Source organism: Phascolarctos cinereus, unplaced genomic scaffold, assembly GCF_003287225.1.
Source record: "Phascolarctos cinereus isolate Bilbo 61053 unplaced genomic scaffold, phaCin_HiC Scaffold_5;HRSCAF=322, whole genome shotgun sequence".
In the NCBI taxonomy this organism is placed as follows: Eukaryota; Metazoa; Chordata; class Mammalia; order Diprotodontia; family Phascolarctidae; genus Phascolarctos; species Phascolarctos cinereus.
Window position 1 is genome coordinate 123,942,198 of NW_027555958.1, and position 25,438 is coordinate 123,967,635.

A 25,438-nucleotide genomic window follows, 5' to 3' on the forward strand; every position below is an offset into this window, starting at 1 on the left:
TAGGTTTGAACATGTCATTGCCTTGTGCAGGAATTTCCATTAGTTTCCTTTTGCTTCAAGAATAAAATGTAAACTCTTCTGTATCACATCTAAAACTGAACTGTATTTGCTTTTCTGTGTATATGTTGCTTCCTCCAAAAGAATGTAAGCTCTTTGAGATCAGAGACAGATTCATTCACTTAACCTCAATTGCCAAAAAAAAAAAATGCAAGCAGAGACAGCTTCATTTCTCTCTTTGTACACTTCACACCTGGTGTAGTATCTAGAATGCAACAGGTGCTTATTAAATACTTTTTAAAGATATAAACAGGCAACCATGAAAAATGGCCCTCAGTCTCTTGGGGTTCCTTATCACTCTTGCAGTGATGGTGGTGGTGGTGAACAAGTGTAAGGGACAGGATACTAAGAACTACTGGGTTCTTAGATCAACTACAGCCATCAGTTTAATCATTGCTGCTTGCAATATGCGTTTTTGTCTAATGATGAAGGAATTGATTCACCAAGAACCAAGATTAATAGAAAGACATGGACAAGAATCGTGAAGTATAAGGATGAATGGATTGGTAATATTCTGTGTAAATTTAAGAGTATGATGAGATCAAGGTTTCATTGATAAATTGACATGTTAACTTTTGTAAAATACTCAAATTTAGCAGAGGGAGATATACAATAACATAGAATACATTATTTTTGTTTATCTGATTTGTTCTTTGTATCTCAAATGCAACAGCAAATTGATAATGAGATTTGGTTTGTAGATTTCAGGATGGGCTAAAGATTTCATTTGATACTGAGAAAGTACCAGTAGAGTTTGACTTTCAATTATCCTGATTCCCTGTTATTTGCTTAGTTAGGTTCAGTGTCTTTTAATCAGTGTAATACGTCTCAAAACAATGGCTCTTATCTTAATTCTGTGAAAAATTTAAAGAGAAAATGGTGATCTGAATTTTGAGCAAATTGGGTATTTCATCAGATGACTTAAATGAAGTATTTAAGAGTGATTTTCTGTCAGTGTGCCTTATACTTTAGGTTCTTCAGAAATTGCTTACAGCTCAACATTATGATCTAGTTTTTAGTGCAGTTTTAATTTCACTGCAGTAATGAGATGTTTTTAATTTAAAATGCCAGTTGCATACTTTCTGTGTTGAAATTGCAAGGCAATCTGATTACATATTTCCAGAATGACAACACCTTCTTCCTCTTAAAAAATGAAGGTAGAAATAAGTCTAATTGTACCTCAATCTAGTTTTACATACTGATTTAATTTTAGATTTAAAAAAATTACATCCCCCCCCCAGAAGAGAAAAAACAAAAGACAAAATTACCTCTACCTCATCAGAGCTATTCTCTTGTCCTAGCATCCAACTGTGGTAAGCTATTCCTTTAGTTCCTTTGAAAATTCTAGGTTCATTTCCTTAGCCATTTTAACTCTGAAACATTTTTTTTTTCAGCTTGAAATATATTTACAAGACTTACAGTTGCTTGTCTTAAGACAATGAAATGTGCCTTGGAATAGAGTGTTAAAGAAACAACATAGAAGAAAGAAAGTTTATTTTTTATGCTGAGGAAAAATGGTGCACGCAATAAACACTTCGATATACACATAATTTCTACATTTGTTATTTTAGAGGGGAAAGATTTCATTTGCATAGAAGTTTTCTCATGGAGTCACTGTTCACATTGTTCAGAAATAACTAAGTGATAGAGTGGTTAGCGTATTGGATTGGAAGTTAGGAAAGTCTCAATTTGAATCCTGCCTTTGGAACTTACTGCCTGTGTGAGCTTGACCCAATCATTTAAGATATCAGCTTCAGTTTTCTCATCTGGAAAATGGGGATAAAAATGGTTTTTACCTCATAGGGATGTTATTATTAGGATGAAGTGAAATAATTTGTAAAGTACTTTACAAATCTTACAGTCCTATACAAATGTTAGTTATATAATTCCTACTGTTGTTCAAGAATACAAAGGTTTTATAGAAAAAAATTTAGGAAGCATTGTTCTAGTGAATTAAAAGAGAATTTCCTTTGTCCTGTGATTGGCTTGATCATGTATCATGGAATTATATATATCTATATATAGAGATATATATATATATTTATATCAGGGTTTATCAGTCATTATGTAGAGAAACTTTTAAAAATTATCTGAATTTTGATCATGTTACTAAATCTAAGCTGTAATTTCATGTGTAAGTGCCCTGTGAATATATAAACAAATGTTTAGGTTTTAAACAATTCAGGAATCTTTAATACAAAATAGAGATTAAATGTCACATAGCCGTGTTACAGGGTCTCTGCATCATTAATTTAGAGCTGGAAGGGCCCTTAGAGGCTATATCTAGTCTTGGCCTCTTAATTTCACAAATGAGGAAACTGAGACCCCAAAAGGGTAAAAGATTTGTCCAAGGTCACATAGCTAACAAATATTAGAGATGGGTTTTGAACCCAGGTGCTTTGGTTCCCAGGCTGGCATTATTTCCACAGCCCCGTGCTATCCCATGAGGATGATAATAGCTTGCTTCAAATACTTGAAGACCTATTTTGTGGAGGAGGGACTACACTTGTTATGTTTTGTTTCAGTGAGCAAAATTGAGACCAGTAGGTAGGAGTTGTTAACAGCAATTGATTTAGGCTTAATGCCAGGGAAAACTTCAATTGTAACTATTCCAAAGTGGTTTCTGTTGCCTTGGGAGGTAATTGGGATGTGGCAGATGGTATCCTTGTTCAGGTACACATTAGACCAGATTGAACTCTTAGGTCTCTTCCAGCTCATAGGTTTTGTAAGCCATGAAAGGTATTCCAAACAAACCGGATGGCATATGGTAAGCCTCTGAAGCTGGATGGAGAAAGTCATAAGGGCGCTAAGTGTGTTGAACGCTTGGCAGAAGCAGACAGTACTGAAGAACAATAGTTAGGCAAAAAGGATGTGTATAATTAGTAGGTGGCCATGCTTGGGAGTTCAGATTTACTCTAGCAGGTGTTGTAATCTTGTGTTTCAACAGTTAACATAAAAATGATGATTTAGAAAAATGATTTGTACTAATATAAATAAATTGCATTAAAGTCCACAGAGATGTGGGAGACATTGTTCCCATGTTGGAGATTGCATGGCTACCTGAGAGGAGTTAGTGTATCGACAGTTTAGGTATTAGTGCTTATTCCCTCCGTCATTAGCACCTTCAATCTGTCTCTCATTGCACACTCTTGCTTTCGGATGTCTCCTGTTTTAAACCTTCCTAGGAGCCTGAAACTCCTGATGGGAACTCTTCTTTCACTGAAGCAGCCTTCCTTTTATGCCTGCTGTCATTGCTTCATAGCTACCTGTTTTATAGGAGCATTGATTTATCGGGAGCTATTGGTGGTAACCTTTCTGTGATCTGACAGCTTTTCCTGCTGCTCTCTCAAAGGTTACCAGGCACTTTAAATGAACAAAGAAACAAAAAATCACAGCTAACCCTTTGTTTACTATTTGTCTTACTAGTTTAGTTCTAAAGCTTTTGATACTAAACCCTAAAAATAACAATCTCCTGTTCAGTGGTACCACTGGTTTTTTTCCATCTCTGTAGTCTCAAAGCCTTGAGGTCATCCTTGATTTTTCTTTTCTCTTATATCTGTCCTCCAGAATCAAGTTGCTACATCTCCTAGGATTCTAGGGTACCCTGTAAGGTAGATGTTGCTATGTCTCTGCCATAGGCTTGAGTCTTCACTGACTGTGTTGCCTCCGTTTGTTAGGGACAAGTGACTAGCATCCCAATTCCTTTTAAGCACTTAACACTGGGAAGTTTTTTATAAAGGAATCTTTACTTTAAAAATATAGCAAGAGCACATGTATGTTTACCTCAGCCCTTCTGGGGCATAATCTCCCTAATATTAATTATCCCCTTCATCTTGTTGAAGATGGTTGATGATTGAACTCAAAATTTACCGACCTTATGTCCAAAAGTGACACCACTATCAGATGCATCCTTCTCTTGAGAGGGAAGGAAGATGTGCAAGAGGGAAGAAGAAAGACAGACAGTGATACAGAGAGACAGAGTGACAGAGCCAGCCACAGGAAGGGAGAGATGGAAACGGGGAGAGAGAATGAATTGAAGTCTCCCCTACTCCTCCGTCTGATGATGGTAGTATTCTGTACTATCATTCTTGGGACAGCTAAATGGCTCAGTGGATAGAGACCTGGGCAAATTCAAATCTGACTTCAGACACTTAGTATCTGTGTGACCTTGGGCAAGTCACTTAACCTGTGTTTGCCTAGGTGGCTTAGTGGATAGAACATTGGGCCATAAGTCAGGAAGGCCTGAGTTCAGGTTCAGCCTCAAACAATTACTAATTGTGTGACTCTGGGCAAGTCACTTAACTTCTGTTTGCCTTAATCCACTGGAGAAGGAAATGGCAAACCACTCCAATATCTTTGCCCAGAAAACCTCAAATGGGGTCATGAAGAGTTAGATATGACTGAACAACTAGACAACCATCCCCCTTAATCTTTGCTTAAATTCTCCTACTAAATCTTTTACTCTATGCGTCCCCATTCTGGTTACCTGAATTACTTATATGAGTAAACCTTCTTGGTGTACAACTCTGCTCTACACCACCCTACTCCCCCTGCCACTTAGTTAAATCTTTCGTTTTTAAATAAATTATATACTCCTAGAGTCATAGGTTTTACTTTTTCCAAGTGTCAGTGACACCTACGAAGCCAAATTTTTTCCTTGTATTGATCACTAGTTCACCTTGCTTGTATTTTGTATATTTGCATATGGACATTTGATTGCTTATCCTTTATATTTATTCTTTTATGAAGTACTAGTCATTTCTGATATTTCTCTTCCTGCATTGTAACTATTGTTGATTGCATCGCTTGGCTGATAGATGTAGAAAGTTTTCTTCACTGTCCCTTTTGCCTCTTTCCTCTTTTTTTTTTTGTAAATTAGATTCACAAAATTCTTAGCAAGTGGATTTTTTTTTTATCAATTCTTGCTGAATGAACTCTATCATTGGCAAGGAGGACATGGTCCTTTATTTTAAAACTACATAATCTCTATGCTCCCTAACATATTATGTATTTACTGTATGTGTACAGTACTATAAATGTACAATGTTTTGTACCATATTTTCAGTCACTCCACCCTAGTGGAGAACTTTTGAGAATTAAAGAACTGATAGGAAGTCAGAATTATAGATAAAGAATTTTTCTTGTTGGCACATAGTAGAGATAGTAATTGAATCCTAGTTGGCAGATTGTAATCCTGTCCTCTGGCAGCAAATCTGCCCAGAAGTGAACCTATTTAATCGTTTTGGTAAAAATAGACTCCAGTCAAGGAGATCAAGGATAGGAAGAAGAAGGATTTCCCATAAATGTCATCCTTCCCTACCCATCCTTTAAAACATTTTTATTTAAAGTTTTTGAGTTCCAAATCCTATCATTCCCTTCTCCCTCCCCTCTCCCTTCCCTGAGATGGTAAGCAATCTGATATAGGTTATATGTATGTACAATTATGTAAAATATTTCCATATTAGTAATTTTGTACAAGAAGACTCAAATAAAAGGAAAAAAAAGGAAAGAAAGAAAGTGAAAAATAGCCTGCTTCAGTCTATATTCAAACAATTTCAGTTCTTGCTCTGGAGGCAAATAGTATACTTCAGCATCAGTCCTTTAGGATTGTACTGGAACGTTGTATTGTTGAGAATAGCTCAATCATCTGGAGTTCTTCATTGAACAGTATTGCTGTTATGGTGCATAAAATCCTCCTTGTTCTGTTCACTATGCGTCAGTTCATGTAAGTCTTTACAGGTTTTTCTGAAATCATCCTGCTTGTCATTTTTTATAGCACAATAATATTCTATAATAATCATATACCACAGCTTGTTTAGTCATTCCCCAAATGGTGGGGAATGTAGATGTAGAAAGTTTTCTTCACTGTCCCTTTTGCCCCTTTCCTCTTTTTTTTTTTTGTAAATTAGATTCACAAAATTCTTAGCAAGTGGATTTTTTTTTTATCAATTCTTGCTGAATGAACTCTATCATTGGCAAGGAGGACATGGTCCTTTATTTTAAAACTACATAATCTCTATGGTCCTTAACAATATTATGTATTTACTATATGTGTACAGTACTATAAATATACAATGTTTTGTACCATATTTTCAGTCCAATTCTTAGCCAACGCAAAAACAACTGCTATAAATATTTTTGTACAAATAGGCTCTTTCACCTTTTTTTTTTAAAATGCCTTTGGGATATAGACCTAGCAGTAGTATTGCAGGATCAAAGGGTATGTACAGTTTTTGTGACCCCTTGGGCATAGTTCCAAATGGCTCTCCAGAATGGTTGGATCAGTTCACAACTCCACCAACAGTGCATTAGTATCCCACTTTTCCCACATCTCTTCCAACATCCAACATTTTCCTTTTTTGTCATATTATTCAATCTGATGGGGATGTGGTGGTACCTCAGAGTTGTTTTAATTTGCATTTCTCTATTCAATAGTGATTTAGAGCATTTTTTTTAATATGGCCATAGATAGCTTTGATTTCTTTGTCTGAAAACTGCCTGTTCATATACTTTGACCATTTATCAATTGGAGAATGACTTGTATTTTTTATAAATTTGACTCATTTCTCTATATACTTGAGAAATGATGCCTTTATCAGAGATACTTGTTGTAAAATTTTCCCCATTTTCTGCTTTCCTTGTAATTTTGGTTGCATTTGGTTTTGTTTGTGCAAAACCTTTTTAATTTTATGTGATCAGAATGATCTGTTTTACATTTTTACATTTTGTAATGCTCTGTATACCTTCTTTGGTCTTAAATTCTTTTCGGATCTGTAAATCTGACAGATAAACTCTTCCATGCTCTCTTAACTTGCTTATGACATCACCTTTTATGTGTCAATCACATTCCCATTGCCACTCATGCTTTGAGTCACCTGTTTATATCACGCATCCTGTTAATAACAATCAACCAGTACCTTTCCTCGGACTTTCTTGATTATGCCTCCCCTCTAAGCAGTAAGCTCCAAAAGTTGGTCTGAAGTAACATTTGAATTGGAATGTCCGTGTTAAGGAGTGCAGTCATCTGTAAACATCCAATTTGTGTGACTTTCAGTCTTTTTTCTATGAAAACCTCAGTTATCTATAATTTTGTTTTCTGACATAGGCTTCCTAATAGACTCAGTCCTGTCATATCATGTTATTCTTATTCTTATTGTTTATTTTTAGCTGGATTTGTAATTTCAATGGTTTAAGAAACTCTCTCTACCAGTGCAGATCTGCAAATGTGTAATTTGTATCCTTAGAAAGTTCTTTGGGACCATAGGAGGTTAAGCAATTTGCCTCGTATGGGTCAGGGGCAAGATTTGAACCCAGGGTATTCCTGACTGTTAGGACTGAGAGGCCAACTTTCTATTCATTATGTCATACTGCCTCTTGTCTTAACACATAGTAACTTTAAACTTTAAAAAAAACTCCTTTTTCATAACCTCTTTCTCCACCATGAATTTCTAGAAGAAATCAAATAACTTTTAACTGGAAAACTTCTTCTGTAACAAAATTTAGATTGCTTGAGTAGGGGGAAAAAAAGCTGGTCTCAGGTAGGAGTATTTATTGTGTTAACGGTAAAGAGTTGGATGTTTCCTTTTGAGGTCTAGCATGTTAGATGGGAGCCTGGGACACTGGGATTTCACAAGTCTCTACTCCCTTCCCTAATGCTGCTTCTTTTTTTTTTTCCATCACTAAACAAGTCAGGCCAGTTCTTTGAGATATAAAGATGCTAACTTGTTGCTCTCTGACAGTGTCACAAGACCGATCATGGGGCAGAGATAGTATTGAAGGAATTGCAGTTGTTTCAATAGCAAACTTTTAGACTCTTTAACAAATGCTCCTATGTTCTTGAAAAGTTTTTCTGTTTGTAAAGTTTTTTATTTTTCACAATGGAATGAATTTCTCTTATTCATAAGTGAATTAGTTTTTAATTTGACTTTACCACCAGAATATTTTTTTAATTTTAATTTTAAAATACCAACTTCATTTAATTTTTTAACTTGATACATTTAATTTTTTTAACTTGATTTTTATAAACTAGACAGGTCTTAAATTCAATTCAAATTTTTTTTTAAAGCACTTACTATGCCTATTACTATTCTAAGTGTTGAGAGATACAAATAACAATATAAGCAGCTTCTTTCTTGAAGATATTTGCATTCTAAGGGTTTGGAGAGCAGGAGGTAGAACTTATCACAAGAAAGCAAATACAAAACAATCCAACATAATTTCAAATAGGAAAGAGTACTAATAAGGGAATGAGAGGGAGCAGAAATCAGCATAGGCATTTGGTTGGAGTTGGCACTAGATCTGTGCTTTGAAAAAAGCTAGAAATTCTATGAGGCATAAGTAAGGAGAGAGTAACTCTAACAAGCCCCTTTCTGGAATATATTTCAGGCAAAGAATAGTTAAGTGTTAACAACAACAATAACAACAACAACAGAAAAAAACAGGCATGTCCCTTGACTTTGATAACATAGTACTAACATTATATTTGACCAGAATTTTGTTGCCTTTCCGTGATGATTTTATTTAAGTTATTGTAGCACTAGGGTATGTTAATCCGTCTTTAAAAAAATAACAACCACCACATTTTTACTTCAGTTAGCTCTGTAGAGGCAGGTAAGTAACTCAGTGGATAGAGCACTGGTTTTGGAGTCAGGAAGACTTAAGTTCGAATTCAACGTCAGACATTTACTGGCTATGTGCAAAGCACTTAGTGTATGTCTTCCTCAGTTTCCTGTACTGTAAAATGGGGATAATAAACAGCATCCGATCTCACAGGCTTATTGTGAGGATCAGAGAAGATAATTTTAAAGCCCTTACTTAGCACAGTCTGGCACATAGAAAACACTATGTAAATGCTTATTCCCTTCCCCTCTTCTTAGATAAAACCCTCAGGACTTGCTCATGAAGTTTAGTGTTAGTAAAGTTACTACTAAGTAGTACACAACTACTCAGTTGTGTTACTAATGAGAACGGCTTGTATTTTGAGGCAGCTAGGTGACCCAGTGGACAAGTCTCTGGGCCTGAAGTAAGGAAGACCTAACTTCAAGTTTTAGCTTGTTTATCTTTCAGTCGTGGCCAACTCTTTGTCAGTGCTTCTGACTGTGTTGTTGTTCAATAATTTTTCAGTCCTGTCTGACTTTTCATGACCCCATTTGGGGTTTTCGTGGGAAAGTACTGGAGTGGTTTGCCATTTCCTTCTCCAGCTCATTTGACAGATGAGGAAACTGAGGCAAGCAGGGTTAAGATGCCCTGGGTCACACAGCTAGTAACTTCTGAAGTTGGATTTGAACTCAGATCTTCCCAACTCCAGGACTGGCATTCTATTTACTGTGCCACCTAACTGCCCTTAAATATGAGCTTAGATGCTAACTATGTAACCTTAGATCACTTAACCCCTGTTTGCCTCAGTTTCCTGAACTCTAAAATGAGAATAGTAAAAGCAACCCTTCTCTCTATGGTTGTGAGGATCAAATGAGATAATATTTGTAAAACACTTAACACGATATAGTAGGTACCATACAAAATGCTTGGCGTTATTATTAACATTTATTATTATCTTTATTTTATCTATTTTTTCAAAGTAGTTTGAAGGACATTTATCTCCTTTGATCTTCATAACACTGTGAGAGAGGTAACGAAGGTAGGTTGTGATGAAGAAACAAATAGAATTCAGGTGACTTGCTCAAAATATATAGTTCATAATGAGAACTAGCTTATGGTAGAAGAAACTGAGGAAGACAGAGACTAAGTGATTTTCCCAGAGTCACACAGCTAGTAAGCGTCTGAGGCTGGATTTGTTCTTAGGTCTTCCTGACTCCAGGCCCGGTGCTCTATCCACTCCAGAGAGCTGACTGAAAGTGAAAATGAGGCTGTTATTATTATTTTTTTTTAATGGGGATTAATATAGTGAGCTCTATGTCTTTTGACTCATAGCCTGGTGCTATTGCTCTCCTACCAGTGGCCAAAAGGTGCTAGAGATCTTAGCTGTTAACTATCTTAGGATAGCTAACCCTCTGGACTTAAGGGCATTGCTAATAACCGAAATTTCTATGGTACTTGAGGGTTTACCAAGGGCCTTTGCTTGTATCTTCCCATTGGATCATCACAATAACTCTTTAAGGATACGGGAGATAAGATAATTAATGTAGCCTCCCAGTTACTTGGAGAAACCTTATTCTTATCTGGTGGTAGACTTTTTGGGGGAATTTTCTAAAGACAAAGCCCTGCTTGAGTGTGTCTGCTTAATAGCAGAGTTGGACTGGTTGGTATTCAGGTGCAAATGGGAGATGTTATAGGGAAGGGATGTCTGTGTCCCCTACAACTTAATCTCATATTGGTGCACAATATTACAATTGTACAATTACAATATTGCAATACAAAATGTGTATTACAGCAAGGACTTGGTGGGGATGAGGGGAATATACCCTGGGATTTTATGTACTTTAGGAATAAGTGGGGCCTTTATTGTAATTACTGGTTATTAGTAGCAAATTGTTTTGTCAGCCCGCATGATGTTTCTTTCAGTTATGCCACCAGGTGGCAGCAGACACACACAAGAGTATTAATCTGTCTTAATAGTATAAAAACATGTACCTCTCCTTCGTTGAATAGTATGTTCTCTAAAATACTAAAATTATAAGAGAGTAGCAAAAGGATATTTAATGGATTATTGGATATGTGGATTTGAGTTAATCAAACTGAAAATTATATATAAGAAAAAGATTCTTAGCCTTTTTTGGATCCTAGCCTACCCTTGTCAGTCTGATGAAGCCTATGGACCCATTCTTGGAATAATATCTTTAAATATCTAAAATAAAATACATAGGATAACAAAGAAATACAATTATATTAAAATAAAGATGTATTTTTTTCTTACTTAAATTCACCAATTCCTGAAAAATCTTTAAGTGGATACAGGTTAGGGATTTGTGAATCTCAGGTTCAGCACTCCTGTTTTATAGATAATGTTGGCTTTAAAAAAATATGTGGGAAATACTGGAATTACTTTGTGATTATAAAAATATTCTTTCAGTGATTCCATTTATAGAGCAAATTCTTTTTTTTTGGGGGGGAGGCAGTTGGGGTTAAGTGACTTGCCCAGGGTTACACAGCTAGTAAGTGTCAAATGTCTGAGGCTGGATTTGAACTCAGGTCCTCCTGACTCCAAGGCCAGAGCTCTGTCTACTGTGCCTAGAATTACTGTTAATGGAAAGGAAGTAATGATATGACTGGTTCAAAATAGTGACATAAAAATTAGATTTGTTGTTCTAATTTTTGTGAAGAAGGATTAAATAAATGTATTGAAGAGCTTGCTAATTAAAAGAATCTAGTGGTGAATCTTGTAAGGCCAAGATTGCTTGTTGCCATATGAATAAATAGATTTTTTTCTATTTGCAAATTTGGATTTTCTAAGATTTCATTAGAATTTTCACTAATACTTTGAATAAGTCTGTGCTGGAATTCATAATATCTTAATAATAATATCTTGTGTTTATGTAGTACTTCACAGTTTACAAAGTACCTTTTTCACACCAATACAGTGAGGTAGGAAGTGCACATGTTATTATCTCCATTTTATAAATGAGTAAGCCAGGGCTCAGAGAGAGCATAACTGCCTCATGCTCACATGGCTAGTAAATGTCAGAACTGCATCTTGAACTATCCTCTGATTCCAATTTCAGTGTTCTTTCCATAGACCAATTCTTTTATCCACCAATCTATTGTCAAGTGCTGATCTGTGGCAAATTTTTACTACCAAGAGGTGTTACTTATTAAATTCTATTTATTTGTATTTGTATAATTATTTGTAAATTGTTTATAATAATCATATACTCATGTGTCTATGAAATATATTTATAAATCACTCATCCATTACAGTTATTTAATTATTTCTGCATTCTTGATTAAAGTATATTTATTTGTAATTTTCTACTTATTTTTCCTGGGCCTGTGATTTCACCAGTATAGACAACTTCAGATGAGGAAATTCATTTTAACCAAAGCATATTTGCAAGTATTCTTTACCTTATGAGCTTAAAAGTTAATTGGCTGGCATACTTAGAGGTTAAATGATTTGCCCAGGGTAACACAGTTTGTGTCAGAAACAAGTGCTTTCTGTAGCTACAGTAGCTTTTTATGATCAAGATGAGATTTCCTGATTCTAGGCTCAATACTCTGTCTACCATGCCACCTTGCAGCTCTAGTAGCCATTTAATAAATGTTGAATTGATTTGATCAGTATACTTGCACAGAGCTCTTTTATTCTTTGGTTAACAAGAAGGAGCAAGTAAAGATTGGGGTGGCAAAGGAAACATCACATCTTTTTTAAATAGTTCTGTTAAATACTTTGCAAACTTTGAAGTACTATGTAAGTTTTAGCCTTTATTGGTTTTGACCTTTTTTTCCTGGAAAAAAATTGTGTACAGTTTTTATTTTGTTTGTGAATAATGATAATTTTATAAGCCAGTGCTCCAAGAAGAAAAAGAATAATGTTGGGATGAAAGACTAGCTCATCCAACTTCCATCTAGGATCTTGGAATAGTATGGCATGGTGTCCGTACGGTACTAGGGTAGCCCTAAATTATATGTGTGACAAGGTACCTTTTTTGCATAATAGAGTTCCAATCTTTCAGAAGATAAAAAAAATATGAGGGTCATAAGGAAATACCCTTAAAGGGAAAACAGATCAAAAATAGAAAATTCTTCCCTGTGTTCAGAGAGGGAAAGAAAAACCAACTGTAAAAGGCAGCCTAAAGTTCTTTTGAAACTAGCAAAATAGAAATAGTTACTGTGAGCTCTCTCTCTTTCTCTCTCTCTCTCTGTCTTTCTGTGTGTATTGTGTGTGTGTGTGTGTGTTTTCTGCCAGTAGTCATAGTTTTCAATCTTTGCTTGGAAACAGAACTCATTGCATCATTTTCTTTTGCCAATAAAGAAATGAAATGTAATTTGTAGAATAATTTCCAAAATTGCCTTGGGAATTAGAATATCACCATTCCCTCTATCCTATAAATAAGCAAATAGATGATGACTGTTATAAATAAATCACTCATTTTAAAGGAAAAGGGGGTACAGGATTTTTTTTTCTCTTAAAAATGAGTGAAACCTCACTACTTTGAAGATGATTTTAACAGCTTATTTCCATTTGGCATTTTAATCATGCACATATAAAACTGGAGGGCTTGCCCTTTACTGGAGAGCTGACTCTCTTTGATTGAGCTGTTGTAAGCTATAGGAACCTAAGCCTATCTAAGCATAGTGCTATTTTTAACTTAAATTCTCTTACTCTGCTTAACTTTCATAATAAGACAGAGGATGCAAACAAGCATTAAAAGCAAAATTGCTATCCTGTAACTACTCTTTGTGGGACTGGCTTATGTACATATTTTGTAATCTTGGTATCAATTATGGAAGCATTGAACTATTTGCCTCAACTGTAAACATTTCTATTCCAATTTCCCATTACCATAACTTCTACATCACTGCCTAGTAATGTCTATTTTAAGTTCTGTCTAAGCAAAAAAATGTGAAAAAGATGAAAAAAAAACTTATAAGAAATATGTCTGAGCCTTCATAATTCTGATCTGCCATCTTTAGATTTCTGTTAGGACAGAGGTGTAACAAAGAAATGGAATCCACAATGACCTGAAGATCTTTTACCCAGTAGTTTTAAATTTTTTCCTTATAACATAGATGAACCAAGACACTAACAAATAGCAAAATTGACAGAATTTCATCTCTCTGGCTTATCCAGGCCTAAGTGATAGAACACATTTATAGCTCACAACTTTTCACATGATCCTCCAACAGCCCTACGAGGCAGCACAAGTATTATTAATCCAGTTTTAAAGATGAAGAAACTGAGGTGAAGGGACTAGCCACACAGCTAATGAATGGAAGAGTGTTGGCAGCTTTGGAGCCTGTTTTGTACAGCTTCTGCCACTGACTGGCTGGATTTAAAAAAAATAACTAGTAAAATAGGGCAGAGGCAGCTAGGTGGTGCAAGCAGATCTAGTGCTGGGCCTGGATTCAAATCTGGCCTCAGATACTTAGCTGTGTGACTCTGGGCAAGTCACTTAACCCTGTTTACCTCAGTTTTCCTCGTCTGTCAAGTGAGCTGGAGAAGGAAATGGCAAATCACACCAGTATCTTTGCCAAGAAAATCCCATATGGAATTACAGAGTCATACACAACTGAAATGACTAAACAACACAAAAATAAGGCAATGGAATCTAGCAGTGATAGAGATGAAAAGGACTCAGAAGAATAAAACCTGATTTTTTTCCTCATCATTTTGTCACTATTTATGAAGTATTGTAATCTCAGTGAATCTGCTGATAACCGAATGAAGTATTAGGGCAGTGGAGGAGTAGCTAGGAGTATTTCTACCTGGGGCAAAATCAGATGGAGAGAGTGTGAGGGATGGTGGTGATTTGCCCAAGGTCAAATATCTATTAGTAGAAGAGTTGGGATTTGAACCTACAACCTCTGATCTTAAGATTGGAAAAAAAAGAGAGAGAGAAGAGGAAAGGGTTTAGGATAGAGCCTTGAACACCTGACTTAAGGAATCAGGAAGAGGAGCCAATGAATAGGAGAAAAAAGGGATAAATGGAAGCAGTAGAATAAGAGCTGGTAGTTTATAGTCACAGAAACTAAGGAAAAGATCATTGAGGGAAAAGAGATGTTCAACAGTATTTAATGATGCAAGAGGGGTCACTGTGAAAAGACCATCAATTTACTCGTAAAGAAATCATTAGTGATCTTTGAGAGAATAAGTTCAGTAGGGTGGAGGAGGGGGCTGGAAGTAAAACTGTTAAATGAATGGTATGGATGTGGAAGCATCAAATAGAAACAAAGAGGTGGGTCAACCAATTGATATAATGGAATGATTGAAGAAATCTCCTCCCCACCCCCCAATCCTAGGAAGGAGCATATGTATCAGGATATAGGAAGGAAATGGTAGAAATAGAGAGTGAAGCTGTACGAGAGAGAGAGAGACAGAGAGACAGAGACAGAGAGAGACAGAGAGAGAGAATAAGAATATATGTGTATTACAGCTAGGTCCCAAAAAGTTGAAGAAAATGGAATCAAGGTGGTAGTCAGAGGGATTAGATGGGGAGTTGAGTAGGAGATTGGACTCCAAAAATTCCAAAGTTGCTTACAACTCTAGGATTAATGGAAAATTAGCTCTGCTTAATGATTCAGGCATAAAACTTGCCTTCTGAGATTTAGTTCATAGCTAAATTTGCATGCATTAAAAATACTAATAAAAATAGTTTTGATTCAAGTGAATCTGAAGTAATATTTCTTAACTAGCAGCTGGACCATTTGCAAAAATGGAGACCTCACTGAAAAAGAATTCACAGTACAACATGACCTACATTTATTTGACTGAATATTTCACATGGCCCACTGTGTCATTTGTCTGATTACTATGATATAATGCTTTGAAAGCAATTACACGAAAAGCTTTTTGTTGCTACAGTAAAGCAATGTTCTACATAAAATAATTTATTGACTTGGATTTTTTTCCTCATTCTTTCTGATAGCTGGGGAAATACAAAGGTCTTTGAATCAACTTGGAACACCTCAAGATTCACCTGAATTGAGGCAACAACTGTAAGTGTTTTGTTTTGGTTCTTTTGCCCCCCACAACTAAAGAAATCCATTTTTGTGTTATTTGTAATATAGTGTGTTATTTGCAGTGTAAGAAGTATATATGAAATGAAATTCGTTTTTCCATTAAAATCCGTCATTGCTCTTCTTAAAATTTTATTGTTCTAAAATTGGTTACAAAGTTTATATTTGTGAAATGTTTTAGGATAAACAGTGAAACCAATAATTGTGATACCCATGGACCTTAGTGGGCCTTTTCTTTTGAAACAGGTGGTTTCAGGCTCTTACCGTAGAACCACAGGCATCTTGGGTCATCTCCAGGGCAAGTTCTCATCTAGTTCTGGGACTGCTTTGAAGAACCATGTAGAAGACTTCTGGTAGAGAAGCCCATTATGCCTGAAGGGACTGAAGGACTCTCTCTACCCTACATGTAGGGTGCTATAGACATCAGATTCTGGGAAAGGATCTAAAGATCTAATGGCAGCACTCTGTGGATAATGGGAGTAAATGGCTCCCTTTGTCTACCCTCTTCATATCCAAAAAGGGGTAGATGGGACAGCTGGTGGCCATCTCATTAATTACACCTGCAAATGTTTCTTGCCACCTTCATACATTTTATTATTGTGATACTACCCCATCTTAAAACTACATGGTGGATTTGCTGTAGCCCAAAATGTTGCTTTTGATATTAGAAGTCACCAAATTTTTAATTGGTTGGAAACACATTAAATGTGAATACTTTGAAGAGAAATTGTGGTTTAATATTATTAGTGTTTTCAAGAGAGTGAATTATATATAGAACACTGTTGGAGATAGATAATTGGGGATTTATTCTGTATATATTTACATACATACTTATCACCTAATATATTAAAATGTGAGAAAATCAAACATTGAATTTATGTTTTATATTTGACTCTGTTCTGTAATTGGTTCTATTCTGTAACTGGCTGAGCTGTGTTTCTTTGTCCCTGAGTTAAGTTAAGAAGTTTATGAGTCCAGAAGTTCAGTTTTCCTCTCTTGAATTAAGTTTTAAAAGTTGTTTTCCTATAAATCATTTTAATGGAAAGAAAACCATTATCTCTGTACCACTAGGTGCCCTTGTACAACTAAAAGAAATCTGTTATTCTTGAAGGGGAGTCTGGTCTGTTATCTCTGCAACATAGTTGGATGGCTGTCCTTCAAGAAAACATGGTCTGTTACTACTAGAACACTAACCACGCAGGTGGACACCACCAGTGCGTTTTCCATAACACGATGGAAGGAAGCATTATTTCTAGCCCTACATTCCAGACCACCATCTAATCATATTGTTTTCCATCCTCTGTGACATTCAGACTTTGTAACCAGTCATGTTGTTTGCCATCTGTGGCTTCCTGTTCTTTGTTCCCTTGTGTTTTCAAAAGCTATGTGAAGCCCCATGTTGTGGTCTTGGCTTGTGCAGAGTGCAAGATCCATTTTATTGTTGGCTACTAGTCTCACCAATAATGTGAACATGTGCTGAACTTTTTTGCCTCAGTTTACCTTAATTTTTAAACATAACAAATGTAAGATTCTTATGAGTAGAGATTCTGTCCTTCATTGATATTTTATCTGCAATGGACATATATTAGGCACTTACCAAATACTTATTCATTGATTGATGCATGGAGTACAAGTCTGGAAATCAAGATACTTGTTCCTTTTCTCTCTTGATAACTCCCATGGTTAAATCACTTCCTATTCTGGGCCTCAGTTTTTTTATTTGTGAAATGAAATGCTGAACCTCTGTGTTCCCTCCCAATCCTAATGTTCTGTGATTCTAATAAGAATAGACTTCAAATAATTTTAGAAATGATTTTTCAGAGGAATAACAATCTTAAGTAAATAATTTGGCATTTCATAGCCAACATAGAGGCAAAGAAGTAAAATCTATAAGGCAGAGAAAAAGGAAAGGATAAACAATAGGGCCCAAGTATGGCTTGACAATTTGAATGTCACCTGTTTCAATCCTGTCATCTTAAGTATTTTATTAAGAGGTGGTTGTGCCAGGGACTGTATTAGGTGCTGGGATCACAATTAAAAAAAAAATTCCTGTCCAAAAGGAACTTAAACTTTGTTGAGAGAAAACAGCATATATGTTGAAAAATAACTACAAAATGTATTCACAGTAGACACAAAGATATTTTGAGGTGAAGGTTTAAACAGCTGGAGCAATAAAAAGAAAGTGTGTAAGGAAAGCTTTAATTTGAAGTTTTAGAGGACAGCTCATGAAAACAGGGGCAGCTAGGTAGTGCTGTAGATGAAACATGGGGCCTGGAGTCAGGAAAACCTGAGTTCAAATCCAGCCTCTGATACGTACTAGTTGTGTGTCCCTAGTCAAGTCACTTAACCCTGTTTGCCTCAGTTTTGTTATCTATAAAATGAGCTGGAGAAGGAAATAGTAATCTACTCCATTATCTTTGCCAAGAAAACCCTGAATGGGGTCATAAAGAGTCAGACACACCTGAAACAACTGAGCAACAACAGGAAAACAAAGTAAAATTTAATGGGAGTGATAAATTTTATGGTTAAAGCTATTTCAATGACGTTAATAAGCAATTGAAGTCTTAAATGTTTAGAATTGATCTCCAAGAATCTTTAATAAATTATAGGTTTTTACAATTTTGTAACTTTTAAAAAATGAAAGATGAAGTCAGAATTTAAATCAAGATTAGAGTTTACTCCTTCCATTCTGTTCATATCCACAAACCTCGTGTGTGTAGGTTTAAAGTTGGAAGGGACATATAAAGATCATCCAGGCCAATCCCTGCATTTTACAGATGAGGGAACTGAGCAAGATCAAATGCCTTGTCCAAGGTAACAAAGGTAATAAGTAGCAAAACCAAGATTATGACCAAAATCTTCCAACTCCAAATCGTTATATTCTACCACTATCACTAGAGAGAGAAGGTTTTCTTATAATTTTTCAATTGTATCAGGGATTTTAATATGAACAGTGTCTAGAACTGTCAGGCACTAGGGACAAAAATGCAGTGAATGAATGAAATAATCCCTACCCATAAAGAACTTAGATTCTAATGAGGGACATAACAATTACACATGCATATGTACAGAGTAAATTCCCTATGCTCTATCTCAAATCAGAAAATTAGTGTTCTGCATACAGTTAATTCTATTAAAAACACTAATATTAAGCCAGCAGTTCTTTTAGGTTTACTCACATTGAACATATATTCCAACTAATTAAAAATGCATTCACATCTACTCTCTAAAGGGAGTCAATGAAAAAAATCCACCACCTAGTTGTAAGGTGCTGGAGTAGCACACAAGTAAAATGTATTCAAGTGACAAGAAATATTTGATTGTATGCTTCTTAGAAGTTGTTTAAGCAATCTTTCATCTTTTTTTTTCCTGTTGGACTTTTTTGGCATGATTAGGAAATGCTAACAAACTTCAGCAAGTTGATTGACATTTTCATGTAGGAACTCATAGTCACCTGTGTTGTATTTATTTATGCATGTGACAATGAGTGGAAATCTTTCCTAAGAATTTTTACCCTGGAGCCTTGAAATTTAATCAAAAGTTTCTAAACTGAAAAAGAAGAAGGAAGGAGAAAACTATAGGGAGAATTTCATTAGTGATTTCCAGAAATTCATAGAAGTAAAATTCCAAGAAATTCAACAAATCCCATGACCTCATTTGTCTGTACACAGATATATCTTAACAGGAAAAAAAGTAGGTGACTTTGGGAAACAGTGAGGCATAGTAGATAGTGATGGTGGACTTCAGTTAGCTGTACGTTTACTGGAGCTCTCATTACCAACAATAGAATAGCTAATGATTACTTGACTTTCCTTAATGATCCTTTTATCCCTCAAAAGATAGATTATCTACTAGAAATAATTGTATTCTGGGTTTGATTCTCAAAAAGCTTGTTGTCAGTGATGTTAATGATAATATGGTTGAGGAAAGAGACCATTCCACTTTAGAATGTGGGCTAGAGAAAAGAGAATATATACAGATATAATATTAACAAATATAGTATAGTTACATGCACCCTAGATTATGGGAGATCAGATTTCAAAATGTTCAAATATAGAAAAGATATGGTCCTTGTGATGAATTTTTGCCAGGGACATTAGTCTAGAAAGAATAAGAAACTCACAAGAATGAGGATCTGAAGACACAAAAGGAAGGAGGAAATGAAAAATGAGTCTAAAGAGATATCTGTCACATCCAACCCCTTTTCTCTACTCGCACAGCTATCACCTGGGTTTCAGTCTTCTTCATCTCTCATGTGTATTATTGCAGTGGTCTCCTAATTATTTTCTGTCTCTCCTCTATCTACTCCAGTCCACCTTTGACAAAATACTGCCAAAGTGATTTTCCTTTGTGCAGTTTTAGCCATCTCATTACTCTGCTCAATAAACTCCAGAGTCTCCCTATTTACTCTAGGATAAAATAGAATAAACTCCTCAGTTTAGCTTTTTAAAGCCCTGCACAACCTGACCCTAACCTATCTTTATAGTCTCATTCGAATTACTCCCCTGTCCAACTTCTGCAATTTTGCACTCTGGTCAGATTAGCCTTTTCTCTGTTCCTTACATGCAACACTCTATCTCCTTTCTTTTGACTGTTCATTCACTCAACTGTCTCTCATGCCTGGCAGGTATTTCCTCTTTGCCTTTGCCTCATAAAATCTCTCTCTTCCATCAAGATATAACTTCAGCACCACCTTCTACATAAAACTTTCCTGTTCCCCTCAGCGGCTGGGTTTTTTTTTTTAAATATCCTTTCCTGATAGTGTCTTCCCTATGTTGATTACCCCCAACTTATCTTGCATATGTCTTCTTTGCATATTGTTTCCCCCATTAGTCTTTGAGCTCCTTGAGAACAGGGGCTGTCTTTTACTACTTCTTCTCCTTTTTTTTTTTCTTTTGTATCCCTAGCACTTAGCACAGTGCCTGGAACTGCAGATGTTTAATAAATAGCTGTTGACTGACTGACTGTATTTATTCTCTTTATTATTGTGTATGTGTGTGTGTGTGTGTGTGTGTGTGTGTGTGTGTGTGTGTGTGTTGTTTCCCTCATTAGAATGTGAGTTCCCTGGGAGCAGGCATTGTTTTATTCATTGTATTTGTATCCCCAGTGTCTAGCACAATACCTGAGCACACAGAAGGTGCTTAATTAGTTATTTGTTTATTATTTCAATTTCTCAAAAACTTTTAGAATATATTCTTAAAGAAATGGCTAATGAATCTCCACAGAAGGTGTTAGGTCTTTTTCAAAAACAAAGTAGGCCAGACCAACCCCATACCATTGATGAGAGTATTAGATTGGAAGATCAGAGCAATGCTATACCTAGACTTCAGTAAAGCATTTGATAATATCTCAATCAACAAGGAGGTTCCCTGAGGCCTCAGGTGCTCCCAGCCCATGTTTCACAAACTACTTTAATACTTCCTTTGTCTAACTGGTACAGAAATAGGTCTCAGATTAATCTATCTGGAAGCAAAGTTAACCCCAGTTGCCATATATATGCACCAAAACTTGTTTGCTTATAACTGCCCTGACTAGTGTTGTTAGAGTATGTATGTGGGAGGCATGAGTTCACTCTAGTCCCTAGTTTTACTGTTATCCGGAACCATAATATTAATTATCACCTTACATTCTTCATAAGGTGATTTAAGTCTTTATCTTTATACCACGGTTAATTTTTTTCTAAAACTGCTTAAATTGTATCTGAATACTTTCTTCATATATCTATTTTCACAGTTTTTATTAAATAAATTATTTTCCTTCTTTCAGACATCAAAATATTCAGCAGTGACAGAGACATATCTACTTTAGGAATTAATATAACACTTTTTCTGCCCCCCTTTAGCACTAAACTATTCCATATGAAAAAGTCAATACCTTAAAAAGAAAGTACCTTACATTAGGCTGCATTAAAAGGAATAGTATCCAGGTAGGTAAGGGAAGGTGATACAGACTCTGTTGTGGTCAGATTATATTTGCAGTATAATGTTCCATTCTGGACACTGCATTTGGGGGGGGGGGGAAAGTTGATAGTCTAAGGAATGGTCTAGATAGTGAATTGCTTTGAGATTATTCTACCTAAGGAATAATTTAAGGAACAGGGCATTCTTTAGTTGAAGAATAGAGATCAGAAAAGGTGGGATATGACAACTCTCCCTAGGTATTTAAAGAACTATTATATGGAAAAGGGGGTTTTGGCCACAGAATGCAGGAGAAGAAACAATTAGGTGGTAGAAGTTTGGAGAAAAAGATTTCAGTTCCATGTAAAGAAAAACTTACCAACAGAGCTGCATAAAAGTGGGCTACCCTGGAGATGGTAGTTTCACTGGAGGTTTTTAAACAAAAGCTGGATAGCCACTTCTGAGGAGTATGAAGCAACATGGTATAGAGGATAGGTTGTTAGACCTGGAGTCAGGAAGTTGTTATTGTTGAGTGGTTTCAGTCATGTCTAACTCTTCATGACCCCATTTGGGGTTTTCTTGGCAAAGATACTGCATCAGTTTGCCATTTCCTTTTCCAGATAATTTTATGGGTGAGGAATCTGAGGCAAACAGGGTTAAGTGCTTTGCCCAGGGTCACACTGCTAGTAAGTATCTGAAGCTGGATTTGAACTCAGGTCTTCCTAACTGCAGGCTCTGCATTCTGCCCGTTGTGTCACCTAGCTGCCCTAGAGTCAGAAAGACCTGTATTCAAATCCTTCCTTTGACACTATCTGTGGGACCATGAACAAGTCATTTAGATTCTTTGAACCTCAGTTTATTCATCTGTTTAATGGGGATAATATTAATAGTACTGCCCCCTTCAGGTTCATTGACACAATGCATATAAACTTTTTAGCAAACTTTAAAATACGTATGGCAGTTATCATCATTATTACCACCAAGTAACCAGTTATAGCCAACTGGAATACCTCCTTGGCACCATGGACAGCTGCTAAGGCCATAAACATATTGTATAATTACTGGGCACCCATGAATCTCATAATTTTGAATTTTCTAGTATCATTATGGTTTCCATTTGAGCCAGTCTAACTGAAATAATTTAATCTTTAGAAATGCAGAGAAAGTTGTAACATTGAGTCTGTGAGTACCATAATGGTTTCCATTAGCGTTATAGTCCAATTCAAAATAATTTGGTCTTTAGAAATTAAGTAAACTTCCAGAATGTTTTTATTCTGGTAAATTAAACTGTGAGGTCCAAGATTAGGAACTATTACTTAAATATGCATTTTGAACACTCAGTCCCCAGCTCCATATGTTCTTTTTCTGAATTCTTACCTCCTTACAAGTTATATTTTGCTTTTATCAATGTCTACATACAGATAATATTAGTGCAATCTTTGTTATTAGTAAATATTACACAAATAAAATGAAAACTTAGACAATTCCTCTAAAAATCATGTAGGAAAAATAAAACTGGACTATGAGTCATGAGGCCCAGCTTTAGTCTAGGCTTTGTTACTAACAAGATGCTTATACTCAGGTAAGTCATTTGTCATATCTGACCTTTAGTTTTTTTATCTGTAAAATGGCAGAACTGGTCTAGGTGAACTCAGAGGCTTCTGACACCTCTGATGTTCTATGGTCCTCAGGTTACTAACCAATTTTTATTTCCACCTTTCAGTGATTAATAACCTTAAACAGCCTAGCTATTCAGTGCTTACGATATAATATACCTTGTAGGATATTTTTCTGCAATATTTTAGGACCATCTTTAAACTTTCTTCTGTAGAAAACCATTAATTGGAGTTGGTTTATGCAGCAGAGTTGTTGACTTAAATGTATTCCTGAACTTTTTGGCTATAATAATTTTATTTTCTCACTAGGCAACAGAAACAGCAGTATACAAATCAACTTGCCAAAGAAACAGATAAGTACATAAAAGAGTTTGGATCTCTTCCCACCACCCCAAGTGAACAGGTATCAAACTTTTAGACATGTTGGTAATGCATTTACAATAAAATAAATTATTAAATTGTATTATGATCTATTTTAATAGTACATGGTACTATTTTTATAATAGTACATTTTTAAAAAATGTTGTTGCAGATTAGTTCAGAGAAAAAAAAATATTTCTAAGCAGTAGCCCTAATGCATAATTAACCACATGTATGATGCTTCCTTTCCTGGTTCTCCAAACACTTTGTTATTCAAGATCAGAGGATTCTTTATTGTTTTGTCTGTATAATGCAGAGTTTAGAAGGTGTCACCAAGATAAGTTTATTGAGTGTTTATCTTGAAGAAAAAGGTGCTTAAACCCTTTTGTAGTAGTCAAAAATGAACAACAACTAGCTTTTGCCTAGAAAATTTAAGTTCGCAGAGTTTTACAAGTACTCCCATTTGATCCTCACGATAAATCTGTGAGGTAGATGCAATTATTATTCTCATTTTCCGGATGAGGAAACTGAAACCTCAGAGGTTAAGTAATTTGCCCAGGAGAAAACAGCTAGTAAGTGTGTGAAGCAAAATTTGAACTTCCTGACTCCAAGTCCAGAACTCTATCCACTGTGCTGCTTAGGGAAGGGGAAAGGAATAAATATTTATAGAGTACCTACTGTGTGCCAGAAACTATGCTAAGCATTTATATAAATATTATTTCATTGGATCCTCACAACAACCTTGCTGTTATTATCACTGTTTTACAGTTGAGGAAACTGAGGCAAACAGAAGTTAAATGATTTATGCAGGGTCACATGCTAGTAACTGTCTGAGGCCAGATTTGAACTTGGGTCTTCCTGATTCCAGGCCCAACACTCTATCCAGTGTTATACCTAGCTGCATAGTAAGCATTGGGTAAGAAATCCAACAACCTGGAAGTGCATAGTACACAGGCATGTCAATAAAAACCATTCATTCATTTCTTCATTCAACAGTTGCTAAATTCTTATTTCATACAAAATAATATGCTAGGTACTAGGGACATTTCAAAGCCAAACAATGACCTCACATTCTTAAGAATTACTTTGCATTTTGCCAATGGAAAGTGGCTTCATTAGGTGACTAAATGTGAAAATGGAAATAGTTGAAAATGAAACAAAACAAAATGTTAGCACATCTTGTATACTGAACAGCTTAATTCTAGTAAACCTGCTTCTTTTTTTCTGCAGCGTCAAAGGAAAATACAGAAAGATCGCTTAGTTGCTGAATTTACAACTTCACTAACAAACTTCCAGAAGGTCCAAAGACAAGCTGCAGAAAAAGAGAAAGATTTTGTTGCCAGAGTAAGAGCCAGTTCCAGGGTCTCTGTAAGTATCTGAAAAGTCATGTTTAGAATAAAAATACCATGATCCTTTCTAAGGATAAATAGTGTGTATGTCAGTTCTTAATCATTTTGTGTTTGACAAAAAATTCATTTTTTCAGAAAGATTTTCTTGAGTGCCTAACACATGCAAAGTGAAGATTTTGGTGAATCCATTCTTTGGCAGGTTGTCAAATTCAGAAGCATGTGGACTAAGTATATCCTGAAAGCCTTTTATCTTGCTTTATTTTTGCCTCTTTCTGACCTAATTATAGAATCAAGGGAATAGAATGCATTTTATAATTATCCTGTCTGTTCCTGTGTCAGTACATTTTGGAATTCTTCAAATAGCCTACCCTTCATGGAGCACCTCCTTCTTGGAGATCATTCAACCCAAAACTTGAATTTCACAGTGAAGTTTTCTGCATGTAACCAATGATGCTAATATCTGCCTCTCTGGTTGTGTGATTATTATTCTTTGAAGTTTGGGATGCAGAAATTTTGACTTTATTCT

General features: G+C 35.6%; 1 protein-coding gene across 1 annotated transcript in view; it reads left to right on the plus strand.

Moving 5' to 3' along the window:
- Positions 1-25,438, plus strand: part of STX7 (syntaxin 7) — a 60,045-nt gene that overhangs the window by 22,033 nt on the left and 12,574 nt on the right. The window contains exons 3-5 of the mRNA XM_020987077.2: positions 15,600-15,669; positions 23,513-23,606; positions 24,794-24,931. Coding sequence (XP_020842736.1) covers positions 15,600-15,669; positions 23,513-23,606; positions 24,794-24,931 — 302 coding nt within the window. The remainder of the gene's footprint in view (positions 1-15,599; positions 15,670-23,512; positions 23,607-24,793; positions 24,932-25,438) is intronic.